We start from the raw sequence: 24,546 nt of genomic DNA on the forward strand, positions 1-24,546 counted from the left end.
CAGATCAGAGGGTCACTGCAGTCACCCGGATCCAGTACGTATCCAGACCAGATGGTGGATCAGCACCTAGAAAGGACCTCTACATCCCTGAAAGACAGCGGAGACCAGGACAACTAGAGCCCCAGATACAGATCCCCTGTAAAGACCTTGTCTCAGAGGAGCACCAGGACAAGACCACAGGAAACAGATGATTCTTCTGCACAATCTGACTTTGCTGCAGTCTGGAATTGAATACTGGTTTCGTCTGGTCAGAGGAGAACTGGCCCCCTAACTGAGCCTGGTTTCTCCCAAGGTTTTTTTCTCCATTCTGTCACCGATGGAGTTTCGGTTCCTTGCCGCTGTCGCCTCTGGCTTGCTTAGTTGGGGTCACTTCATTTACAGCGATATTGTTGACTTGATTGCAAATGATTGCACGGATACTATTTAAACTGAACAGAGATGATGACATCACTGAATTTATTTAATTGTAATTTTGCACTATTGACACATTGTTTTCCTAATGAATGTTGTTCCATTGCTTTGACACAATCTTTTTTTTTAAAGTGCTATATAAATAAAGGTGACTTGACTTGACAAGATTATTTTGATACTTGAGTTTTTAAATAATGTGGGCCATCCATTATGAAAATTAACCAAGGTTTTATTATATTAAAAGTGTAGTCACCATGTTTTTTTAACGTTTTTTTGGTGCATTGATTATTATCTGTATAACCAGTTTTACTACAAATACCATGGTTAAACTCTGGCTAGTCCCAGTATAACGGGGTAAAAAAAAAATTCTGAACTTAAGGGCGATTGGTGTCAAAATTGTTGTTTTGGTTATTAAATGATAGTTCTAGTTATAAAATAAATTATGCTCAATGTTAATTTGTATAATGCATCTTGGAAAAAGGGGAGACACCTACAGGCAAGAATAGTGTATAATGTGTGAAGTCAGGCATCTTCTCAGTTCACTCGAGCAGCTGAGAAGGATGCTAGATGAAAATGTATTTGGTTAATTGGTCAAAAATATGTTGGGAGATAATGTTGAACTTTTGTCTAAAGTCAATTGTATTTAAGTCAATGTGTTTAAGATAAATTTACTATGCATTATTGTGTTAAAGGGTTAGTTCATTGAAAAATCTAAATTATGTCATTAATAACTCACCCTCATGTCGTTCTAAACCTGTGAGACCTCCGTTTATCTTCAGAACACAGTTTAAGATATTTAAGATGTAGTCCGAGAGCTCTCAGTCCCTCCATTGAAGCTGTGTGTACAGTCTACTGTCCATGTCCAGAAAGGTAAGAAAAACATCATCAAAGTACAACCAGCCAGAACAGCCAGCCTCTTTTGCAATGACCTTTTGTGTCTTGCCCTCCTTGTGCAAGGTGTCAGTGGTCGTCTTTTGGACAACTGTAAGGTCAGCAGTCTTCCCCATGATTGTGTAGCCTACAGAACTAGACTGAGAGACCATTTAAAGGCTTTGCAGGTGTTTTGAGTTAATTAACTGATTAGAGTGTGGCACCAGGTGTCTTCAATATTGAACCTTTTCACAATATTCTAATTTTCTGAGATACTGAATTTGGGTTTTCCTTAGTTGTCAGTTATAATCATCAAAATTAAAATAAATAAACATTTGAAATATATCAGTCTGTGTGTAATGAATGAATTTAATATACAAGTTTCACTTTAATTAGTGAAATAAATCAACTTTTTGATGATATTCTAATTATATGACCAGCACCTGTATAATAAAATATAGGAGGGTTTGTTCATTATTTTCACACTCCATCACAGTAGGTGGCGGTATGAACCTTTGAAGTTGGTTCGCAACCTGCCATTAAATCAAAAGAAGAAGATGAAGAAAAAGAAGAAGAAGAAGAATATATTCCAATTGGTGAATTTTATATTAAGAAATGAGTAACTAACCATTTGTCAGTATATGCTACAGAGCTATTGGCATTATTATTGGCCCTACAGTGGATAAAAGAGAAGGAACTAAATAGCACTGTCATTTCATCTGATTTTCAGCACTTGAAAGTATGAAATCCGTCAGATCATCAGTTAGGATGATATTATTAATGAAGTATTTTGCAGGGTGTATAAAATGAAAGATAAGGGTATGTCTACACAATTCATTTGGGTTCCTGCTCACGTTGGTGTGGAGGGAAATCAGAAGGTGGATTCTGGCTAAACAAACCCTAAGAATAAAGCAAATGGATCTACATATTCCATTAAGTAAAGCAGAAGCTAAAGTGTACATAAGAACATATACACAGTCAGGATGGCGGATATATTGGGATGACCATGGAACAGGTAGACATTTGTACAATATACAAAAAAAAAAAACAGCTGATGTTGTGAGAAAGGAGAGTAGGAGTCGAAGAGAAGGAAATATCATTACATATCTTAGAATTGGACATACTGTCGTTAAGAGTAGGCTACTGTATAGAATCATAATTAGCTTTATTGGCCAGGTGTGCTCAAACACAAGAGGAATTCGTTGTGGGATTTTAAGGTGCTCCTGGTACATACACATTACTGTAATCCACAAGAAACAGTAAAACATGTATTACTTCAATGTGTAAAATACAACAATGAGAGATATCGCCTTACAGAGTCAATTAAGAAGTAAAGTAAAACACCATCACTTTTCTTTGTCAGGTTTATTTGGCAAATCAGCTAACAAGATATATGATAATATAATTAGGTGTATAAAAGATTGTGAATTAAGTAAGAGACTATATAATATAATAAGGTGTATTTTGGTGTTTATTTTTATTTATTTGTTTTATATGGCCATCATATATTGCATAAATCTTGATCCACACTCCAGTCCAGTCGGTGGTGGTAATGCACCTATAAGCTGGTTTGCCAACCGTCAATAAACTACCAAGAAAGAAGAAGAGGCAGAAGGAGGAGAGAAGAGATTGTATGAATAAGAACTGTGTTGTTTGTACTCGAGCGGAAGTGACAGAAGTGTGCACGCAAACCCCGAGCAGCAGCTCAATGTGGACATGGAGGCGCTCCGCTGCTTCTGCGTCTGTTCTCTGCTTCTGCTCAAAGTGTCCACGGGTGAGTTCATCTTCTGACTCTGTACTCACTCTAACTACTTCTCATCATCTGCCACAAAACGGTTTAACTGCGCGACTGTAAAACAGATCCTAGACCACCTTTAACGAGTCTGCTGTTTCTTAGATAGTGGAGGCGCTTCCAGTTTGAGGAATTTCCGCTCAAAAAGACCAAAACAAATAATGTAAAGTCATCAAGATTAACTGTAAATGGTAATTTATTTCAGTTTGACCTTCAGACGTCTGGAGAGCGATGCTGTAAAGTTAGAGTTTGGACATTCATTGGATATTCATTGTTTTTGCCAATTAAACTCTTTTTGGCTCAGATAGTCATAAATATATGCCCTTTACGTTGCACAAGGCTTCCTAGGGGGAAATAAAAAAATAAAATAACAATTTAAATTAATTAAACAATTTAACTAGGTGACATTATGATATACAATCAATAAAATGTTCAGAAAAACATCCCTGTTATTTTTGGAATTATTATACATGCTATTTTATAATTTTAAAACTTTTAATGTGTGCAATAATATAAATCCATTAAACTGACACTATCTGACATAAAGATTTCACATGGAGCAGCTGTTACTACACAGAGCTGTTTAATTGGCAAACAGAAAAATACAAATGTCAAACCTCAAACTAACTTTAACGCAGTCTTGGTTTTTGACTGTGACTTGCTGTAACAGGATGGCTTGTGGCACGAGCTCTTCTCATTCGCATTTTCTCTTTTGCTTTATATTTTGCTGTAACACTCATCAGGTTGTGGTAACCTTAAATAAATGTAACTAATGTTAGCCAGCATAAAAAGTCTGTTCATATATAAATAAGTGGGTGTGCTGTCTCTGTGTGTCTGGCAGGATTTGGAGATCTGAGGTGTCCTGAGAACGTCAGCATGGACTCGCTCAACACCCGTTATGTGCTGCGGTGGGACTGGCCTCATGAGACCGCCATCAACCAGACCGTCACCTTCACCACACAGTGTCTGGAGTAAGAGCCTTTATATGTGTTTGCTTCATGCACATGACCCGGTTGTACATGCTTATTTGGGCTTGTGACTGAATCTACTGTTAAAGTGAATAAATAAAAAATACAACTGATAGTTTCTACAGGTCACGAGACATCACATACTCTCTGTACTATAACCACTAGTCAGAAACAATCTACTTGAGTGTGCATTAACCATAATGCATGCACAGTAGGGGTGTAATGGTACGTGTATTCGTACCGGACCGTTTTGGTACAGTGCTTTCGGTACGGTGCACGTGTGTACCGAATGACCGAATGCAATATTTTGTATGCGGAACATAGGTACATTTTCGTGTTTCCACACGAACATATTAAGTGGCGGAAATCTCAGCGTTCAGCGCAAATCCTGCCCTGCAGCTGATCTAAGGCCGGTGACACACTGCTGCGTGGCGTGAGCGTGGCGTTTCTGCTGCGTGTCAGTTGCGTGACGGCTGCTTCGTGTTTTCTGTGTCTTTACACACCAGAATCGTGCCTGACGCGGCACTGGCGCGCTGCTGCTGCTACTGTAGGTGACCTAGAGGGAGACCACCGACAGACCAGGATCTTGTCTTCACGACAACAATATCTATACTTCATGTTGAGCATAAATATAAAGCCTACTGATAAAGGACACAGTCAACAGTACTGATGGCAAAATAGACTATGTTTGACAGGTGCAATATGCCAGTGTGTCACCGGCCTAAGGTTTTCAAAAGGCATCACGCGAGTGTGAACATCACTACAACTAGGAAAAAAATTATTGTAATTCAAACGCAGCTCCCGTTGGCATTTGAACAGACCTTTGATCTTAATTCCGATCGGTCCAACGCAATAACGAAATCTGAGCAGGTCTAAAAACTTAAACTGTTGATGCTGCACTTTACACTTTGGAAAAATTATATATATATTTTTTAAATATGAGCAGGCCTACAAGCTGGGATTGGTAATGCTGCACTGTAATCATAGTTATTTATTTATATTTTTCATTATTTTATTATATGATATTGGTTTGAGACTGAGATAATTTTATTTAGTGGAGAACTTTGCAGCAGTATTTTATTTCTTACTCTTTTTATATATATATATATATATATATATATTATATATATATATATTATTAAAAAGTGTAAACAAATTGTTAAAAAAAGTTTATAGTAATAAACAACCTGCAGTTTAATGTTTGCATCTCTTTCCCTTACTGTATTGAAATGAACAAAACCGTGATTTTTGCGTACCGTTACACCCCTAATGCACAGTTTTCGAGTACAACACAAATTGAGGATTACAATATTGTGTGTAGCTGTTACTTTCTATCACTTTATCTATGTTACATGTAAAATTAAAACATGCAATGTAATAATTAGGGGTGTCAAGTCACCTTTATTTATATAGCGCTTTAAACAAAATACATCGTCAAAGCAACTGAACAACATTCATTAGGAAAACAGTGTCAATAATGCAAAATGACAGTTCATCATTGAATTCAGTTATGTCATCTCTGTTCAGTTAAATAGTGTCTGTGCATTTATTTGCAATCAAGTCAAAGATATTGCTGTAGATGAAGTGACCCCAACTAAGCAAGCCAGAGGCGACAGCGGCAAGGAACCGAAACTCCATCGGTGACAGAATGGAGAAAAAAACCTTGGGAGAAACCAGGCTCAGTTGGGGGACCAGTTCTCCTCTGACCAGACGAAACCAGTAGTTCAATTCCAAACTGCAGCAAAGTCAGATTGTGCAGAAGAATCATCTGTTTCCTGTGGTCTTGTCCTGGTGCTCCTCTGAGACAAGGTCTTTACAGGGGATCTGTATCTGGGGCTCTAGTTGTCCTGGTCTCCGCTGTCTTTCAGGGATGTAGAGGTCCTTTCTAGGTGCTGATCCAGCATCTGGTCTGGATACGTACTGGATCCGGGTGACTGCAGTGACCCTCTGATCTGGACACAGACTGGATCTGGTGGCTACAGTGACCTCGGAATAAGAGAGAAACAGACTAATATTAGCGTAGATGCCATTCTTCTAATGATGTAGCAAGTACATCGGGTATTATGGGAAGTGTTCCCGGTTCCGGTTTTACCTAATTAATCCAGCCTAAAAATCCTTCAACGGATTTGGATATTAGAAACATATTGGTATGTTATGTGTATAAGCCAGGTTAAAGAGATCGGTCTTTAATCTACATTTAAACTGCAAGAGTGTGTCTGCCTCCCGAACAATGTTAGGTAGGTTATTTCAGAGTTTAGGCACCAAATAGGAAAAGGATCTGCCGCCTGCAGTTGATTTTGATATTCTAGGTATTATCAAATTGCCTGAGTTTTGAGAACGTAGCGGACGTAGAGGATTATAATGTAAAAGGAGCTCATTCAAATACTGAGGTGCTAAACCATTCAGGGCTTTATAAGTAATAAGCAATATTTTAAAATCTATACGATGTTTGATAGGGAGCCAGTGCAGTGTCGACAGGACCGGGCTAATATGGTCATACTTCCTGGTTCTAGTAAGAACTCTTGCTGCTGCATTTTGGACTAGCTGTAGTTTGTTTACTAAGCGTGCAGAACAACCACCCAATGAAGCATTACAATAATCTAACCTTGAGGTCATAAATGCATAGATTAACATTTCTGCATTTGACATTGAGAGCATAGGCCATAATTTAGATATATTTTTCAGATGGAAAAATGCTGTTTTACAAATGCTAGAAATGTGGCTTTCTAAGGAAAGATTGCGATCAAATAGCACACCTAGATTCCTAACTGATGATGAAGAATTGACAGAGCAGCCATCAAGTCTTAGACAGTGTTCTAGATTATTACATGCAGAGTTTTTAGGCCCTATAATTAACACCTCTTTTTTCAGAATTTAGCAGTAAGAACTTACTCGTCATCCAGTTTTTTATATCGACTATGCAATCCATTAGTTTTTCAAATTGGTGTGTTTCACCGGGCCGCGAAGAAATATAGAGCGGAGTATCATAAGCATAAAAGTGAAAGCTAACACCATGTTTCCTGATGATATCTCCCAAGGGTAACATATAAAGCATAAAGAGTAGCGGTCCTAGTACTGAGCCTTGAGGTTCTCCATACTGCACTTGTGTGAATACCTCGAGAATACCTTATTCGGAATGGCACGGGTAATGGCTCCAAAAATGGATAACAGGCAAGGAATAATCCTGCCTGAATATTGGGCTGAGGCTGGTACAGTCTGGTGTTTGCTAGATGACAGTTGAATCAGGGGATCAGCACAATCTTTTACACAGACCTCTAAATTTACGCAATAGTGTGACGTGAATGAATGTAAACTTTGAGTGTAAAGAGCGTAAATGAAACACAGCATTTTTGTTGCCTCTCTGTGCATCTCTCAGAAATCATAGCTTGGCAAGAGTAATATCACCTTTAATAAACGTTCTATTATTTGTATATATTTAAAAAGGCATTTATTTAAACCGTTGGCTACGATATGATACAAATGAGTGGAATAAGCAAAACAAGATGAAAATCTAACTAACAAACCAACCTCAGCTTTTAAGTACAGCAACCAAACATCAATATTCACAGAAACATAGCTTCATTATTAATTGTGAGCAAAGACAAATTGGTTCACTCTCTCTGGTTTTAATGCTGCCCTGGTACATGTGACCACATTACCCCCTGTGCTAAATATGATTTCAGAGGGGGTGCTGGTGGCAAGTATTTGTTTTGCAAGCTTGCTCACTCTCAGGAAGTTGCGCTCATGTAGCCTCCACCACTCCAGCGGTTCAGACACCCTGTCAGTGTCAGGAGACATCACTCTGTCTTTCAGTGAGAGGTAAGGCATCTGCACTAGGGCTTTGCTTTTTGAAGAAACTACCCTAAGACTTTCATTGCTTCTTCATACCCAGTGGTGGAGGTGGTTCAGCAGAAACTCCTCCTTCTGCACCTGCTGCATCTGTTTCAACCAGAGTCTCTGCCTGGGGTGGGCCTTGGTCATCATCCATCATTTCAGCAAGCCCCCTGTTTTAATGGCTTCTGTCTTGTCTAGCTTGATGTACTGAGCTTTGAATCGGGTCAACTAAAGTAGCCACATTGAATGGGTCATCAGTGACCTGGTCTGCATATTTTTCATCAAGGGATGCCATGATTTTGGTCTTAAAGTCTTTGTGTTGAGCGTCCTGTTCATTAGCACCGAGTAATTTTGTTCTGAGTAGCTGGAGAACAGGATTCACGTATGACTCCCCAGAAAGGGAATCTGTGAAATCCAGTAAGGGACTTAGTGCTTCGTGCATATTCTAAGACATCAACGTCCTGCCATGATGGAACCAGGTGTCGGGTGCTTCTGTTTGAAGCCTGGACTTCAGCAATGGCCGTTCGTTGTTCCAGCATTCTTGTGGGTGACTCCATCATAAACTGAAGTTTGGGTTGATTGAGTTTTGGAATGATTGGATTTGTTGTCTTCTACCCAACTGCTGATGGCCATCAATCAGACGGAAAGATAAATCATGGAGTTAACGGATGCAAAGACTCGATCAGACTATTGATCAGACACGTCCTCGCGCGGATCGCTTACGCGAGCTGTCCTTGTCGTCAGAACCAGCGGCAGACGGTAAACAGTAATTATGTTCTGTAAATAAGTAACACAATCCACCATAAAACGTGCAAGAAGTAAATAAAGAACTGCTTGAAGCAAGCTAGTGGTTTGCTGGACGTTAGACACTACTTCCCCATTTGTCCACGACACTGTTGTCATGTGGTTTCTACGTCAGTAAAGGCGGTAACAAAGGGTAACTAGCATCATTGACAGGCGACTGCACTGACCCGTGTCACTGTTTAGAATGGGAATTTTGGCATAATTTACAAGTAGTTGAAAACATTAGAGATATTGTTAGTAATCAGCTGGACAAAATGTGTTTTTATGTGATTGTACTTAATTTAAGTTACAACGCTACTTGCCAATAGCTGCAAGTGGTGGCCAAAACATTGCAATGAGTCCCAGATGTTAAGTGAATTGGCTCTCACTACATTCGCCCTGCTGTCTGTGGTGATGCAAACTTGGTTGCTTTCATGCCGAGCCCATGAGACCAGCGCATCAGACAGGTTTTGCACAATAAATTTCCCCAAGTGGATTCCCCCATGTAAATGCACACTTAAGCTTATGTACATGGTCACATGTGCGACTCTTCCAGATGTCTGCGGTTGATGCAAAATATGAGATGGTGGACTGCTCCTTCTCCACTGCTTGACTATACTCTGAATAGAGCTCTGGAATAGCAGTCTTTGTAAAATACATGTTGACCGAGACAACAGCGCGGATCATCTACGCTAAGAAGACTTTTGAAACCTGATTTCTACACCATCCTGAATAGCAGCATTTCTTTAGCAATATAGTACACTGAGCTCGGTTGCACATGTACTTAATACTTGGTAGGGGCTCCTTTTGCTTTATTTACTGTCTCAATTCGGGCATGGAGGTGATCAGTTTGTAGCACTGCTGAGGTGGTATGGAAGCCCAGGTTTCTTTGACAGTGGCCTTCAGCTCATCTGCATTGTTTGGTCTCTTGTTTCTCATCTTCCTCTTGACAATAACCCATAGATTCTCTCTGGGGTTCAGGTCTGGTGAGTTTGCTGGCCAGTCAAGCACACCAACACCATGGTCCTTTAACCAACTTTTGGTGCTTTTGGCAGTGTGGGCAGGTGCCAAATCCTGCTGAAAAATGAAGGTAGCATGAAGTGCTCCAAGATTTCTTGGTAAACGGGTGCAGTGACTTTGGTTTTCAAAAAACACAATGGACCAACACCAGCAGATGACATTGCACACCAAATCATCAAAGACTGTGGAAACTTAACACTGGACTTCAAGCAACTTGGGCTATGAGCTTCTCAACCCTTCCTTCTGCCACAGAAATACACTTAAAGGTCGCATGACATGGATTATTTCCTTTTCTTTAAATGCTTTTTAATGTTTCCTTAGGTGTACTTATATTGTTAGTATGATTTTTACATTTAAAATTTAGAAATAAAAATCATTTTTTATATCCTGATATTAGCCCTCTGGCTTGAATGCTCTGTTTGAAGGGGCGTGTCTGCTGTGAGACTCCGAGTAAACCACAACTGTTGTGATTGGCTGACATCTTTGCATTTGAAATGCGTATTACATGTGGACCCCTCTCAAATATATATATATATATATATATATATATATATATATATATATACTACAGCTGTCGAGATTAACGAATTGTGGATCTGTTGATTATATAATTATTTTTTCGATCTTTTCCCATCACATGAAAGGCTGCAGTGATGAGCATTGAGTAGACAGAGTCTGTTTATCGCGTGAATGCATTGATCTCATTATTGCAACACGTTTTCTCTCACAAAATGCTTTCACCACAACTAACAGCAAACACATGAATACAGTAAGAGCTTTGTTGTGCAGCATAACAGCGTCATTCATTGTAACGGCAGTTTAGGCAAGAGTGCAGATAATATATACTCGCGATGTGTGAGAGCTCCGGAAAAAAAGGGAGCGTTCTTTGATCGCTCTCTGTAGTTAAATCACAATTTAAATAACAGATTTGTTTCATGCTACTAAGAGAAACAACGTGAAGTTGATCGTTTAGACACTGGCTTGATTCACTGATGCATAAACAGTATTAAACGATTTAGAAAGAAAGTCTGTGTGAACTTGAATGATTAACTACACATCAGAAATCACTGATCACAGATCAGGCATTAATGAACACTGTTACTCACTGTTTGTGCCGGTGCTGTCGAATCCATATCATAAAAGTCTGTTTGTAACGCCTGTGCTGATATTGCGACTGAATTATATGTAAATATTTGGGTGGGCAAAGCAGAGAAAGGGGAGGTAACATTTCTCTTTACAACGTCACAAAGAGGAGATTCCAGATCAGCCCGTTTGAGCTTCCATTTTCTCAAAGGCAGAGAAAGATAGCAAAATCTCGATTTACACCGATTACAATTTTTTGAAAGTTGGGGACCACATACATGCTAGGGGAAGTCATATTAATGTTAAAAAACCTCAGAAAGTGAAATTGTCATGTCATAGGACCTTTAAAGATGGAGAAGAAGACTTGGACTATACGCATAAACATTGCACACGGTATAGACACAAACATGGAACAATACATTTAATCTGTGTTAATGTTAATAAAAAGACAATTATTCAGTGTTTGTTCATGTTTTTATTGCTGTTACAAGACATAATGGTGTGACTAGGGGCGAGATGTGGGTTGATGAAGTCATAGTTCCAGAAAATATACCGATTCGCTGTCAAAAAGAAAATACAAAGGTAAAGTATTCAAATTTATCTACTCTGGGACCCAGTCTCAAAAAGAAAGATTGTTTTTTTCACTCTCCCAAAACGCCAGATCCGTGTGGTCCAAACCCCTATAAGACACAAAATGTAATTTTATCAATAAGATTCGGGAGGAGCGCGTCAGATACTTACTTTGTCAGCCTAACCAACACAGGTGGACCATAATCAAGTAATCAATCCCATAGTATAAATATCGCTGACTTACCTCTATCCATTTACGGTTTATCAGCATCCCTCCTCCACCCCATCTCCTCACTTCAAGTTCACTTTATAAATAGACGGGGAAGTGGGGGTACTCTAGGTTCGGGCCATTCCCGAGCTCGGAGCCCTTCCCCGGACAGCACGCCAAATACGCATTCCATACCTCAGCTAATTATATGTAAGCGTGAACTATTGAAATGTATACATATACAGCGAAATGCGACTCTGTGTAGACAATACCTAGGACCTGGGTTTCCAGCTTAGCCCAGGTAAGATGCCTCTGAAGTTGTCTGTGGTTCAGCAAATTCATGGTTGTTCATGCCTTGACCCCAGCCTCAGTTCATTCCTTGTGAAGTTCACTCAAAATCTTGAATTGATTTTGCTTAACAATCCTCATAAGGCTGTGGTTCTCTCCGTTAGTTGTGCATCTTCTTCTTCCAGACTTTTTCCTTTCTGTTAACATTCTTGGATACAGCACTCTGTGAACAGCCATCTTTTTTGGCAATGAATGTTTGTGGCTTACCCTCCTTGTGAAGAGTGTCAAAGATTGTCTTCTGGACAACTGTCAGATCAGCAGTCTTCCCCATGATTGTTTAGCCTAGTGAACCAAACTGAGAAATAATTTTGAAGGCTCATGAAACCTTTGCAGGTGTTTTGAGTTGATAAGCTGATTGGCATGTGACCATATTCTAATTTGTTGAGATGGTGAATTGGTGAGTTTTTGTTAAACGGGAGCAAAAATCATCACAATTAAAAGAGCCAAAGACTTAAACTACTTCAGTCTCTGTGCATTGAATTTATTTAATACACGAGTTTCACAATTTGAGTTAAATTACTGAAATGAACTTTTCCACGAAATTCTAAATTATTGAGATGCACGTCTGTAATGTTATCGTTTGGAAGTTTTCTCAGAAGGCATTGTTGTGGAGTACTTCTCCATTGTGGACTGCTTGTGAGTTGTTTGTTGAGGTTAGGTAAATGGACAACAAGCTGCATTTTCCAAAGCGTGGCAGCGATTTAAGATGATGAAATAAGTTGCTTGTGTTTCCGTTCTTGGCCAGGACATTTTTAATATAAAGCTCACATACAATGGTGTTCTGATGTTGGTCTGAAGAATAGAAACAAAAATACTGCTACACTGGCAAGCTGACATGTCCTCTGTTATTGATAATTTCCACACCGCCTACAGGTACGCCACTTTTCTTGTAGGTGTTCTGATGTCACACACTGATATTGACAATGTTTTATTGTCCAGCCCTATCATTTAGTCATAAACTAAATGAATGATTAGTGTGCCTTACTGTATAGTAGGGTTGTGAGGCAGTGGCTTGACAAAAACAGAAGCTAGTAAACCTTGGGACGTCCAAAAGTGGGACGACATTTTAATGCTTCAGTGACCTCTAAATGAAAGATCTTCAGTTGTTTCTCTGAGGTACTCATCTGTCCAGGATCGGATGACCACCTGAACTGTTTTGTTGTTCTTTTCAAGTTTGTTCCTGGAGCCCAATACAACCACGTCCAACACGTCTACTTATCTGACAGACTCGTTTCAGTGTCTGCTGATGAGCTGAATCATGTGTGTTTGATGGAGACAGCACTGGGGCTTCACGAACAGGTTTGGGAAGCACTGCTTTACTGTCAGATCAAGTGCACTCATGTCGTCCTTTCCTCCAACAGGGAGTATCGGTCCCGGAAGGCCAGTAATGAGAAGAAATGGAGATTGGTGTGTGTCAATGTTTTGGAGCATCACTGTGATTTCACTGGAGCTATACTGCATTACAAAATCTCTTTTCTGCTGCGTGTGCGGGCCAACACATCACAGCAATCCTCCAGCTGGGTCCAGATCAGTTTCTGTCCTGAGGATCATGGTGAGCCGTCTGACTGTCTATCTGTGTGTCTATCAGTAGTCTGTCTGTCTCTCAGCAGTCTGTCTCTTTCTGTCTGTCTGTCTGTCTATAAGAAAAATAATATAAGAAAAGAATTAAGAAAAATAATATACTGCCCTGTATACCGGTATACTGCCCAGCACTACTGTCTGTCAGTCTCTCTGCCAGTAGTCTGTCTCTCTGTTTGTCAGTAGTATGTCTGTCATTAGTCTGTCTCTGTTTGTCAGTAGTATGTTTTTCAGTAGTATGTCTGTCATTAGTCTGTCTGTCTCTCTGTTTGTCAGTAGTATGTCTGTCATTAGTCTGTCTGTCTCTCTGTTTGTCAGTAGTATGTCTGTCATTAGTCTGTCTCTCTGTTTGTCAGTAGTATGTCTGTCATTAGCCTGTCTGTCTCTGTCATTAGTATATCTGTTATTTGTCTGTTTCTGTTTGTCAGTATTATGTCTGTCATTAGTCTGTCTGTCTCTCTGTTTGTCAGTACTATGTCTATCATTAGCCTGTCTGTCTCTGTCAGTAGTATGTCTGTCATTAGTTTGTCTGTCATTAGTCTGTCTGTCTCTGTCAGTATTATGTCTGTCATTAGTCTGTCTGTCTCTCTTGTCAGTAGTATGTCTGTCATACGTCTTTCTGTCTGTCTCTCTGTTTGTCAGTAGTGTCTGTCATTAGTCTGTCTGTCTCTGTCAGTAGTATGTCTGTCATTAGTCTGTCTGTCTCTGTCAGTGGTATGTCTGTCATTAGTCTTTCTGTCTCTGTCAGTAGTCTTTCTGTCTCTGTTTGTCAGTAGTATGTCTGTCATTAGTCTGTCTCTCTGTTTGTCAGTAGTCTGTCATTAGTCTATCTGTCAGTAGTCTCTCAGTCTTTGTCAGTTGTCTGTGTGTCTGTCAGTAGTCTGTCTGTCTCTGTTTGTCAGTAGTACGTTTGTCAGTCTCTGTTTGCCAGTAGTATGTCTGTCAGTAGTCTGTTTGTCATTAGTATTTCTGTCAGTAGTCTGTCAGTCTCTGTCTGTCTCTCTGTCTGTCAGTAGTCTGTCTGTCAGTAGTCTGTTTGTCATTAGTATTTCTGTCAGTAGTCTGTCAGTCTCTGTCATTTGTCTGTCTGTCTCTGTCTGTCAGTAGTATGTCTGTCAGTAGTCTGCAAGGTTATTTTTGTAAATAATAACTGAAACTGAGACTAAAACTATCAGTTAAAAAAAAACATTTTCGTTAACTGAAATAAAATGTAAAATTCAGAATAAATGAAAAATTAAAACTAAACGAAACGATCAAAATTTATTGAAAAACTAACTGAAATGAAATAACAATTATCAAAAATAAGTATTCGTTTTCGTAATAAGCTCTCATCCCGTGGCGGAAAATCTGACATGTTTTAGTTTAAAATAGAGGTCTTCACAGTGCACCCGAGACCCGTACGGGTTCAGGTCTATATTTTAAATGATCAGCTGGGTCCGGGTCAGGTCCGAATCTATTACTTCGGGTCCCGGGTCTGTTTAACATTGTGCGTAATACCCGTGCGATCGGAGAACACCCGGCCGCGATCACACACTGCTTGTGTTTCTTGCAACTTGTAAAATTAGGAAAAGAAAAGTGTGAGCCAAAAAAAGAAAGAAAAAAGCGATCTCTCTCTCTGCCGTTAGAAGCAGAGTGCGCAGACTCAGAGTTAATGCAAGGGCACACACGGTAATAATGCTTGCAGACTTGACACCCTCATATTTAATATATTTCAAATCCGCAACAAGATCTGAGGTGAACCGGCACATGAATGTTTTCGATGACGCTCAGATTAATTTAAAAAGCATATTTCAGGTTGATCCGGCTAGCACGCATGTGCAGTCTCGAGTGTGTGTCATGTTTCTATGGCAACCAGTGAGGGACAAACCGCGCTTTACATTTTCTACCATTTTTTTAATAATATAAATGAACCGTTTAATCTTAAAGTTTTATTGGTCAGATTCAGACTCAACGCAGAGCAGAGAGCACAGAGATGATAGCAAATAAATAAGTGAGCGGCCATGGCATTGCACGAGCGATCGTTATTATAGTTCAAAAGGGCAAACAGTCAAAATTATTATGCGAGTTAACTCGAGTCAGAATGTACATGTGCGCAGTCGTAACCGTGACATCAAGAGGACTTTTGAAGCTGAAATAATGAGTGGATTAAGCTCGGACTTGAAATAACGAGAGGAATAACATGGATAACTTTCTTGTCGGAGGATTTTGATGCATAACAGACAGTCAGGTACAAGGAAGAGAAACTACGGCTCCTTAAATTAGATTAGAAAAAAAGTTGTATTTTTCGCAACAGATTTATTGACTTGTAATAGCAATTTAAGGTGGAATATGTGACAATCGGGTCCAGTCGGGTCTGTGTCTTCCCGGCGGGTTCGGGTCCAGCTTTCAAATAATAGAGGGGTCCGAGTCGGGTCCGGGTAGGCATTTCTTGGATGAGAAGCAGGGACAGGCCAGGATTAATGTTAGACAGAACAACGGTCAGAGGAGACAAATTGAGTTGTGGTTTGAAGAGAACCAGTGGAGAACAGGGCAGGTGTCTTGGTGAGAGACCAGTGTTAGCTTATAGATACACGTTCGCTAACGATATAAACTGTGCTCACAATATTGTACAGATTATTACCATCGTATATCAGTTAATAGCAAAGACATTATTGGTCATCTGGGCGTATTGGAACTTACAATAACAGAAACTAAGCTTTGATCAGGCGTTTGTCATGCTCCTTAATATCCGTCCAGACTTACGTTACGTGATATAACTATAGCAGTTTCTCATCGAGAGACAGAGATATTTTTATTCCTGATACAATTTTTTGTTCCATAGGTGCATGTGTGGGAAATGCGAGGCAATGTTTAAAGCTGAGGAAAGTCAGTGTTGCAGGGAGGTGGATGCATACAGGGCCTTAGTGGAAAATGTCACACCCAGACTTGATGTGCAGTGCCTGACTCTGCACCCAGGCTTCGAGGCTTGCTGTCTGAACCCATATGTGCTACAGATAGCCTATATGCACTTCAGACAGGAGCATGGACCTCTCCAGGCCAGCAGACATGAGTATGTTTATGGTAGAGATAATTTATTACTTTTGAGCTAAAAAGACATGTTCTAAGCGATCTCACGCGTTTTTTAGGCCAAAACATTTTTCACATACCGCAAACATCGATATCTCCTCACCATCCGCTAGCTGCCTGTCCCCTGAGCACAAACGCAGCTAAAACATATATCACACTATTTGATGCCATTGGTATAAGACTATCAATATTGATATTTCTTCCATGTCTCAAGGCAATACCGCTACACTGCATACCGACAGGTTGTCCGCTGGGCCTATGGCATTCTGGGCAGGCACATCAGGAAGCCCTTACCTGCATGTGTTGTGTCAGCCATTAGAAGACAGTTTCCAGAGGAAGGAGGACTCTATAAAGGTTTTGAATGGCTAAATTTTGTTGACAATCAATAGAAAATAAACAAACAAATCACAAATTGTCGTATAAAACTTTTTATGATCATATATACAATTTAACAATCTTTCGGGTATCACACTAAGATTTCGTTAACGTGTTAAATCGTGAATGCTGTGTTATATACACGCCAACAGCCTCATCCTTGTTGATCCTCTGGAGGGATCTGGAAAGGGGAGCAGGTGTAGTGGAAAACAAAACTGTGCTGCGTTCTCGTAGAGCCTGTGGTGACCTGGAGTATTCCTCTCTCAGAGACTCTATGAGGGCTGATGCATATGCTGGGAGAAGGAAGCAAAAGTGTAGATCACATTCATTGCTAACTCGTGGTCTGACTTGCTTAATATTTAAGAACTGACTGAAACTGCCCACCATATGATGGCTTTTCCTTAACAGGACGGACTACCCAGCCACCTTTGCGGAACCTTGGGTAGCGAACCGCATAACACGCCTCACCATCACTGGTTCGAGCAACTTCTCTGCTGCCATTGTGGTTGAAATGCATGGCTGCCAAGAGAAGTCTGTAGAGAAAAAAAAAGTAATTTTACCCATTACAAGTTGTGCATATGTAAATAAACCCAGAAGTAAAAAACTGGGGAGAAAAGCATTGCTTACTGCAAATTTAATGAAATTTGGGCTGCTGTGTTAGACTGCATTAGTTTCAGAAAGTACTCATTCTTTCACATCACACACTTACCTGCTGTACATCCCAAGAAAGGAGAACCCAGTGTGCTTTGGTGCAAAGTGCAGGATAAGGGAGTGAAATGCCTCCAGTGAAAAAGTCTGATGCTGTGGGGACAACTGCCGAACATCCTTTACCAGTGCTGTTCTAGTAGCTACACTCTCCAGTTTAACTGCTACAGTTGATCCTGCATAAACAAACATTTTGTTTTTAAGATGAGTCATGAGTGTACGACCACAATGAGGTGGGATTTTTTCAGAATCGATCCGATACCAAAAATTCAGAGTATTGACCGATACCAGCTCCATTTTAAAAATCAAGTAGAATTTATATAACTGTGTGTTGAACTGATAATCACCATTTTGTATGTTAAACAATCTACTTAATACAGACAACTTCATTATAAAGAAAAACAACATCCAAAAAATAATTTATCATAATCTGTGACAAAAATGCTATTATAAACTACATTAGTGGATAAATCAGCAGTAAAATTTAATCTAGAAAAATCTGAACATTTAGGGAAGAAAAAAAATAATTTAGTGGGAAACAAATAAGAGACAATAAGTGTAACGCCTAATCTGGTAAAACTTTACCCATTGCTCTTTGCATTGTTGTAAAATACATTAATAAAAAACAATTATTTTATAGCCTACTATAAAAAATGTTTATGTATAGCACAGCTGTTTAATGAGTCACTGTATTATGATATGAAAGGCTCCAATACAGTGCGACACAAAGCGCTTAAAAACTAATACATTAAACTATATTATGCAGTTTAGACTTGTTTTCCATTGTAATGATATAAGCTGAAGTGTGCTACCTGCAGTCACCAGACAGGATCAGTCCACCCCTCATCTCTTTCAGATCTCTGATGATCCCTGCCTGCTCATTCTGCCACGCCTGCACGATGGTTGGAATCGTGTACAAGCGCTGATGGCGAAAGAAGGTGCTGGCACTGATGCTCTGAAGCCCAAACAGCTTCAACATCCTGATGGTCTGGGTAGCCATGCAACCTGAAAAGTGGATGGCCCCACTCAGTAATAGGTTGCAAGCTGGCATATTGCGATGCAGCATTGGCTGGTTCTGCCAAAAACGCTGATACCCACATGCTGCACAGACCTAAGAGATGCATGTGAAAGGCAGAAAATGACTATAACATACAACAAAGTATAATGATTAAAACAAACTATACAAGTTATGTTACAACATCATTTTCTACCAGAAAACACAAATAGTTTCTTACTTGCTTTATTTTTACAAAAGTTCCCTCCTGCTTCTCAACATTGCCTTGGGTTTCCCCACAACAGGCTGGGCAAATGGTAAAGAGAGACATCAACTGGCTTTGGCACACAATGAACTTATCAGCAGCACTGGAAAAAAAAAGAAAAACATTATTTTTGACTTGACAATTTGATCATATAAAAACTTAAATAAAAGAAAAATAAGTCTTACTTGAGGTCAGGGTGAGATTCCTGCTGTGGTTCCTCATCAGATGAATCACTTGTCATTTCCCCCTCTGGGATCCATGACATATCACCAGGTTTGTCCATGAACACAGAGGATGACTCATCATCGGTATGCACAGGACTGGGCAGTGGAGTTGACATTGATTTCTCAAACCTTTCTGTCTGAGTCCCCACACTGACCATCTTGGGCTGTGCCTGGACAGCTAGAATAAAAATAGGTCCAGTTATACAATTGTGTAACAGCATGTATATGATACATCATAAATATATTTTTTTTACTTTGAGCAATGATGGAGCTATAACTTAACTTGACTCTTCTTAGAAGCAAATAAAAGAAAACAGCTTCTTGGAAAAAATGAAATGTAATATTGTAACGTTAGTAGGCTAGTTGTTAAAGTTGCTGATCTGTGGACACTGGGTAGTTCATTCATTGCACATTATATTTAATGTAAAATGTTAATCCACCTGATGAATGATGTGAAGGTCTGAGGTCACACTGTGAGCCAAAGTGATGCACAGATGATTGAGGGGCCAGTGGAGAGAAAGGCTCTTGCTCTGGGTCAGCAACAAACACTGCAGCACTGGCTGAAGATGTATCTCCCACTTCATTACTTGCAATTTCTGATAAATCCTTGTAAACAAACATGACAAATTACGAATTAGCTGTGCTAGCAACTAGCATTAGTTATTATGCCTAACAAGCTAGCTGCGGTACTTTACAACAACTTATACACGCCACATTGCTTCTCATTATTTAAATCATTATGTTGACTGATTTGTTAGTTAGTAAATGTAAAAAAAAAAAAAGACTTACGTTGCACAGTTCACGTTTTCGTCGAGCTGCATCTCTGATGGATCCGTGACCACCGTGTCTCCCGCCGGCGGGAGAACCCGAAGCTACGTGCACTGAAGGAACCGCACCAGCTCTGAGTCTCACTCGGTTCTTACTTCGGCATCCCATGTTGAACTCCCAACAGACTGCTGACAGAGACTACTAACAGACAGACAGACTGCTGACAGACAGAGACTAACAGACAGACTACTGACAGACAGACTAACAGACAGACAGACTGCTGACAGAGAGACTACTGACAGACAGACTACTGACTGACAGAGACTAACAGACAGACTACTGACAGACAGACTAACAGACAGACAGACTGCTGACAGAGAGACTACTCTGTCAGATTTTAGTTGGTCATCCAGCCTGGTCTTTGCCGGTCAGGAAACTTGTTTTTTACGGGGTTTTTGACCACTTCCTTGAGACTTAGGGCTCTGCAGAGACTGTCAGTCAGTCTCTCTCTGTCAGCTGTCTGTCTGTCTGTCAGTCTCTCTGTCAGCTGTCTGTCTGTTAGTAGTCTCTCTGTCAGCAGTCTGTCAGTCAGTCTCTGTCAGCAGTCTGTCGTTCTGTTAGTAGTCTCTCTGTCAGCAGTCTGTCTGTCTGTTAGTAGTCTCTCTGTCAGCAGTCTGTCTGTCTGTCAGTAGTCTGTCTGTCTGTCTGTTAGTAGTCTCTATCAGCAGTTTGTCTGCCTGTTAGTAATCTCTGTCAGCTGTCTGTCTGTCTGTCAGTAGTTTGTCTGTCAGTAGTCTGTCTGTCTGTTAGTAGTCTCTGTCAGCAGTCTGTCTGTCAGCCAGTCTCTCTCTGTCAGGAGTCTGTCTGTCTGTCAGTCTCTGTCAATCAGCAGTCTGTCTGTCTGTTAGTAGTCTCTCTGTCAGCAGTCTGTCTGTCTGTTAGTCTCTGTCTGTCAGTAGTCTGTCTGTCTGTCTGTCTGTCTGTTAGTAGTCTCTGTCAGCAGTCTGTCTGTCTGTTAGTCTCTGTCTGTCAGTAGTCTGTCTGTCTGTCTGTAAGTAGTCTCTGTCAGCAGTCTGTCTGTCTGTTAGTAGTCTCTCTGTCAGCAGTCTGTCTGTCTGTTAGTAGTCTGTCTGTCTGTCTGTCTGTTAGTAGTCTCTGTCACCAGTCTGTCTGTTGGTAGTCTCTGTCAGCAGTCTGTCTGTCTGTTAGTCTCTGTCTGTCAGCGGTCTGGCTGTCTGTTAGTATTCTCTCAGTGGTCTGTCTGTCTGTTAGTAGTCTCTCTGTCAGCAGTCTGTCTATCTGTTAGTAGTCTCTCTGTCAGCAGTCTGTCTGTCAGTCTCTGTCAGTAGTCTGTCTGTCTGTCTGTTAGTAGTCTCTCTGTCAGCAGTCTCTCTGTCAGCAGTCTGTCTGTCTGTTAGTAGTCTCTGTCGGCAGTCTGTCTGTCTGTTAGTAGTCTCTCTGTCAGCAGTCTGTCTGTCTGTTAGTAGTCTCTCTGTCAGCAGTCTGTCTGTCTGTTAGTAGTCTCTCTGTCAGCAGTCTGTCTGTCTGTTAGTAGTCTCTCTGTCAGCAGTCTGTCTGTTAGTAGTCTCTGTCAGCAGTCGGTCTGTCAGTAGTCTGTCTTTCTGTTAGTAGTCTCTTTGTCAGCAGTCTGTGTCTGTTAGTAGTCTCTTTGTCAGCAGTCTGTCTGTCTGTTAGTAGCCTCTCTGTCAGTCTCTCTCCGTTAGTAGTCTCTCTGTTAGCAGTTTGTCTCTCTGTTAGTAGTCTCTCTGTTAGCAGTCTGTCAGTCAGCCTCTCTCTGTCAGGAGTCTGTCTGTCTGTCAGTCTCTGTCTGTCAGTAGTCTGTCTGTCTGTTAGTAGTCTCTCTTACAGCAGTTTGTCTGTCTGTTAGTAGTTTCTGTCAGGAGTCTGTCTGTCAGTCAGTCTCTCTCTGTCAGGAGTCTGTCTGTCTGTCAGTCTCTGTCTGTCAGCAGTATGTCTGTCTGTTAGTCTCTGTCTGTCAGTAGTCTGTCTGTCTCTCTGTTAGTAGTCTGTCACCTGTCTGTCTGTCTGTTAGTAGTCTCTGTCACCAGTCTGTCTGTCTGTTAGTAGTCTGTCTGTCTGTTAGTAGTCTCTGTAAGCAGTCTGTCTGTCAGTCAGTCTCTCTCTGTCAGCAGTCTGTCTGTCTGTCAGTAGTCTGTCTGTCTGTTAGTAGTCTCTTTGTCAGCAGTCTGTGTCTGTTAGTAGTCTCTCTGTCAGCAGTCTGTCTGTCTGTTAGCTGTCTGTCTGTCAGTCTCTGTCTGTTAGTAGTCTCTCTGTCTGCAGTCTGTCTGTTAGTAATCTCTGTCAGCAGTCTGTTTGTCTGTTAGACTGTCTTTCAGTAGTCTGTCTGTCTGTTAGTAGTCTCTCTGTCAGCAGTATGTCTGTCTGTTAGTAGTTTCTGTCAGCAGTCTGTCTGTCAGTCAGTCTCTCTCTGTCAGGAGTCTGTCTGTCAGTCTCTGTCTGTCAGCAGGCTGTCTGTCTGTTAGTCTGTCTGTCAGTAGTCTGTCTGTCTGTTAGTAGTCTCTGTCACCAGTCTGTCTGTCTGTTAGTAGTCTCTGTCACCAGTCTGTCTGTCTGTTAGTAGTCTCTGTCAGGAGTTTGTCTGTCTGTCAGTCTCTGTCTGTCAGCACTCTGTCTGTTAGTCTCTGTCTGTCAGTAGTCTTCTGTCTGTTAGTAGTCTCTCTGTCAGCAGTCTGTCTGTCTGTTAGTCTCTGTCTGTCAGCAGTCTGTCTGTTTGTTAGTCTCTGTCAGTAGTCTGTCTGTCTGTTAGTAGTCTCTCTGTCAGCAGTCTGTCTGTCTGTCAGTCAGTCTCTCTCTGTCAGCAGTCTGTCTGTCTGTCAGCAGTCTGTCTTTCTGTTAGTAGTCTCTCTGTCAGCAGTCTGTCTGTCTATTAGTCTCTGTCTGTCAGCAGTCTGTCTGTTTGTTAGTCTCTGTCAGTAGTCTGTCTGTCTGTTAGTAGTCTCTCTGTCAGCAGTCTATCTGTCTGTCTGTCAGTCTCTGTCTGTCAGCAGTTTGTCTGTCTGTTAGTAGTCTCTCTGTCAGCAGTCTTTCTGTCTGTTAGTCTCTGTCTGTCAGCAGTCTGTCTGTCTGTTAGTCTCTGTCTGTCAGCAGTCTGTCTGTCTGTTAGTCTCTGTCTGTCAGCAGTCTGTCTGTCTGTTAGTCTCTGTCAGTAATCTGTCTGTCTGTTAGTAGTCTCTCTGTGTGCAGTCTGTCTGTCTGTCAGTCAGTCTCTCTGTCAGCAGTCTGTCTGTCTGTTAGTCTCTGTCTGTCAGCAGTCTGTCTGTCAGCAGTCTGTCCGTCTGTTAGTCTCTGTCTGTCAGCAGTCTGTTTGTCTGTTAGTCTCTGTCTGTCAGTAGTCTGTCTGTTAGTAGTCTCTCTGTCAGCTGTCTGTCTGTTAGTCTCTGTCTGTCAGCAGTCTGTCTGTCAGTAGTCTCTGTCAGCAGTATGTCTGTCTGCCAGTCTCTGTCTGTCAGCTGTCTGTCTGTTAGTCTCTCTCTGTTAGTAGTCTCTCTGTCTGTTAGTCTCTGGCTGTCAGTAGTCTGTCTGTCTGTCTGTCAGTCTCTGTCTGTCAGTAGTCTGTTTGTCTGTCTTTCTGTTAGTAGTGTCTCTGTCAGCAGTCTGTCTTCTGTCAGTCTGTCTTTTAGCAGTCGGTCTCTGTTAGTAGTCTCAGTCAGCAGTCTGTCTGTCTATTAGTCTGTCTGTCAGCAGTCTGTCTGTCAGCAGTCTGTTTGTCTGTTAGTAGTCTCTGTAAGCAGTCTGTCTGTTAGTCTCTGTCTGTCAGCAGTCTGTGTGTCAGTCTCTCTCTGTCAGTAGTCTGTCTGTCTGTCTGTTAGTAGTCTCTTTGACAGCAGTCTGTGTCTGTTAGTAGTCTCTCTGTGAGCTGTCTGTCTGTTAGTAGTCTCTCTGTCATCAGTCTGTCTGTCTGTCAGTCTCTGTCTGTTAGTAGTCTCTCTGTCAGCAGTTTGTCTGTCTGTTAGTAATCTCTGTCAGCAGTCTGTCTGTCTGTTAGACTCTGTCTGTCAGTAGTCTGTCTGTCTGTTAGTAGTCTCTCTGTCAGCAGTATGTCTGTCTGTTAGTAGTTTCTGTCAGCAGTCTGTCTGTCAGTCAGTCTCTCTCTGTCAGGAGTCTGTCTGTCAGTCTCTGTCTGTCAGCAATCTGTCTGTCTGTCTGTTAGTCTCTGTCTGTCAGTAGTCTGTCTGTCTATCTGTCTGTTAGTAGTCTCTGTCACCAGTCTGTCTGTCTGTTAGTAGTCTCTCTGTCAGGAGTCTGTCTGTCTGTTAGTCTCTGTCTGTCAGTAGTCTGTCTGTCTGTCTGTCTGTCTGTCTGTCTGTTAGTAGTCTCTGTCATCAGTCTGTCTGTCAGTTAGTAGTCTCTGTAAGCAGTCTGTCTGTCTGTTAGTCTCTGTCTGTCAGCAGTCTGTCTGTCTGCTAGTCTCTGTCTGTCAGTAGTCTGTCTGTTAGTAGTCTCTGTCAGCAGTCTGTCTGTCAGTCAGTCTCTCTCTTTCAGCAGTCTGTCTGTCAGCAGTCTGTCTGTCTTTCTGTTAGTAGTCTCTCTTTCAGCAGTATGTCTGTCTGTTAGTCTCTGTCTGTCAGTAGTCTGTCTGTCTGTTAGTAGTCTCTCTGTCAGCAGTCTGTCTGTCTATTAGTCTCTGTCTGTCAGCAGTCTG

General features: G+C 41.0%; 1 protein-coding gene across 1 annotated transcript in view; it reads left to right on the plus strand.

Annotated features, from left to right (window-relative positions):
• Nucleotides 1–2,934: 2,934 nt before the first annotated feature.
• The window catches only part of LOC132134224 (interferon alpha/beta receptor 1a-like), a 29,786-nt gene continuing 8,174 nt past the window's right edge, over nt 2,935–24,546 (plus strand). The window contains exons 1-3 of the mRNA XM_059547020.1: nt 2,935–3,055; nt 3,915–4,044; nt 13,249–13,439. Of these exons, the coding sequence (XP_059403003.1) occupies nt 2,998–3,055; nt 3,915–4,044; nt 13,249–13,439 (379 nt within the window). The 5' untranslated portion in view covers nt 2,935–2,997. The remainder of the gene's footprint in view (nt 3,056–3,914; nt 4,045–13,248; nt 13,440–24,546) is intronic.

Source organism: Carassius carassius, unplaced genomic scaffold (genome assembly GCF_963082965.1).
Source record: "Carassius carassius unplaced genomic scaffold, fCarCar2.1 SCAFFOLD_58, whole genome shotgun sequence".
NCBI lineage: Eukaryota > Metazoa > Chordata > Actinopteri > Cypriniformes > Cyprinidae > Carassius > Carassius carassius.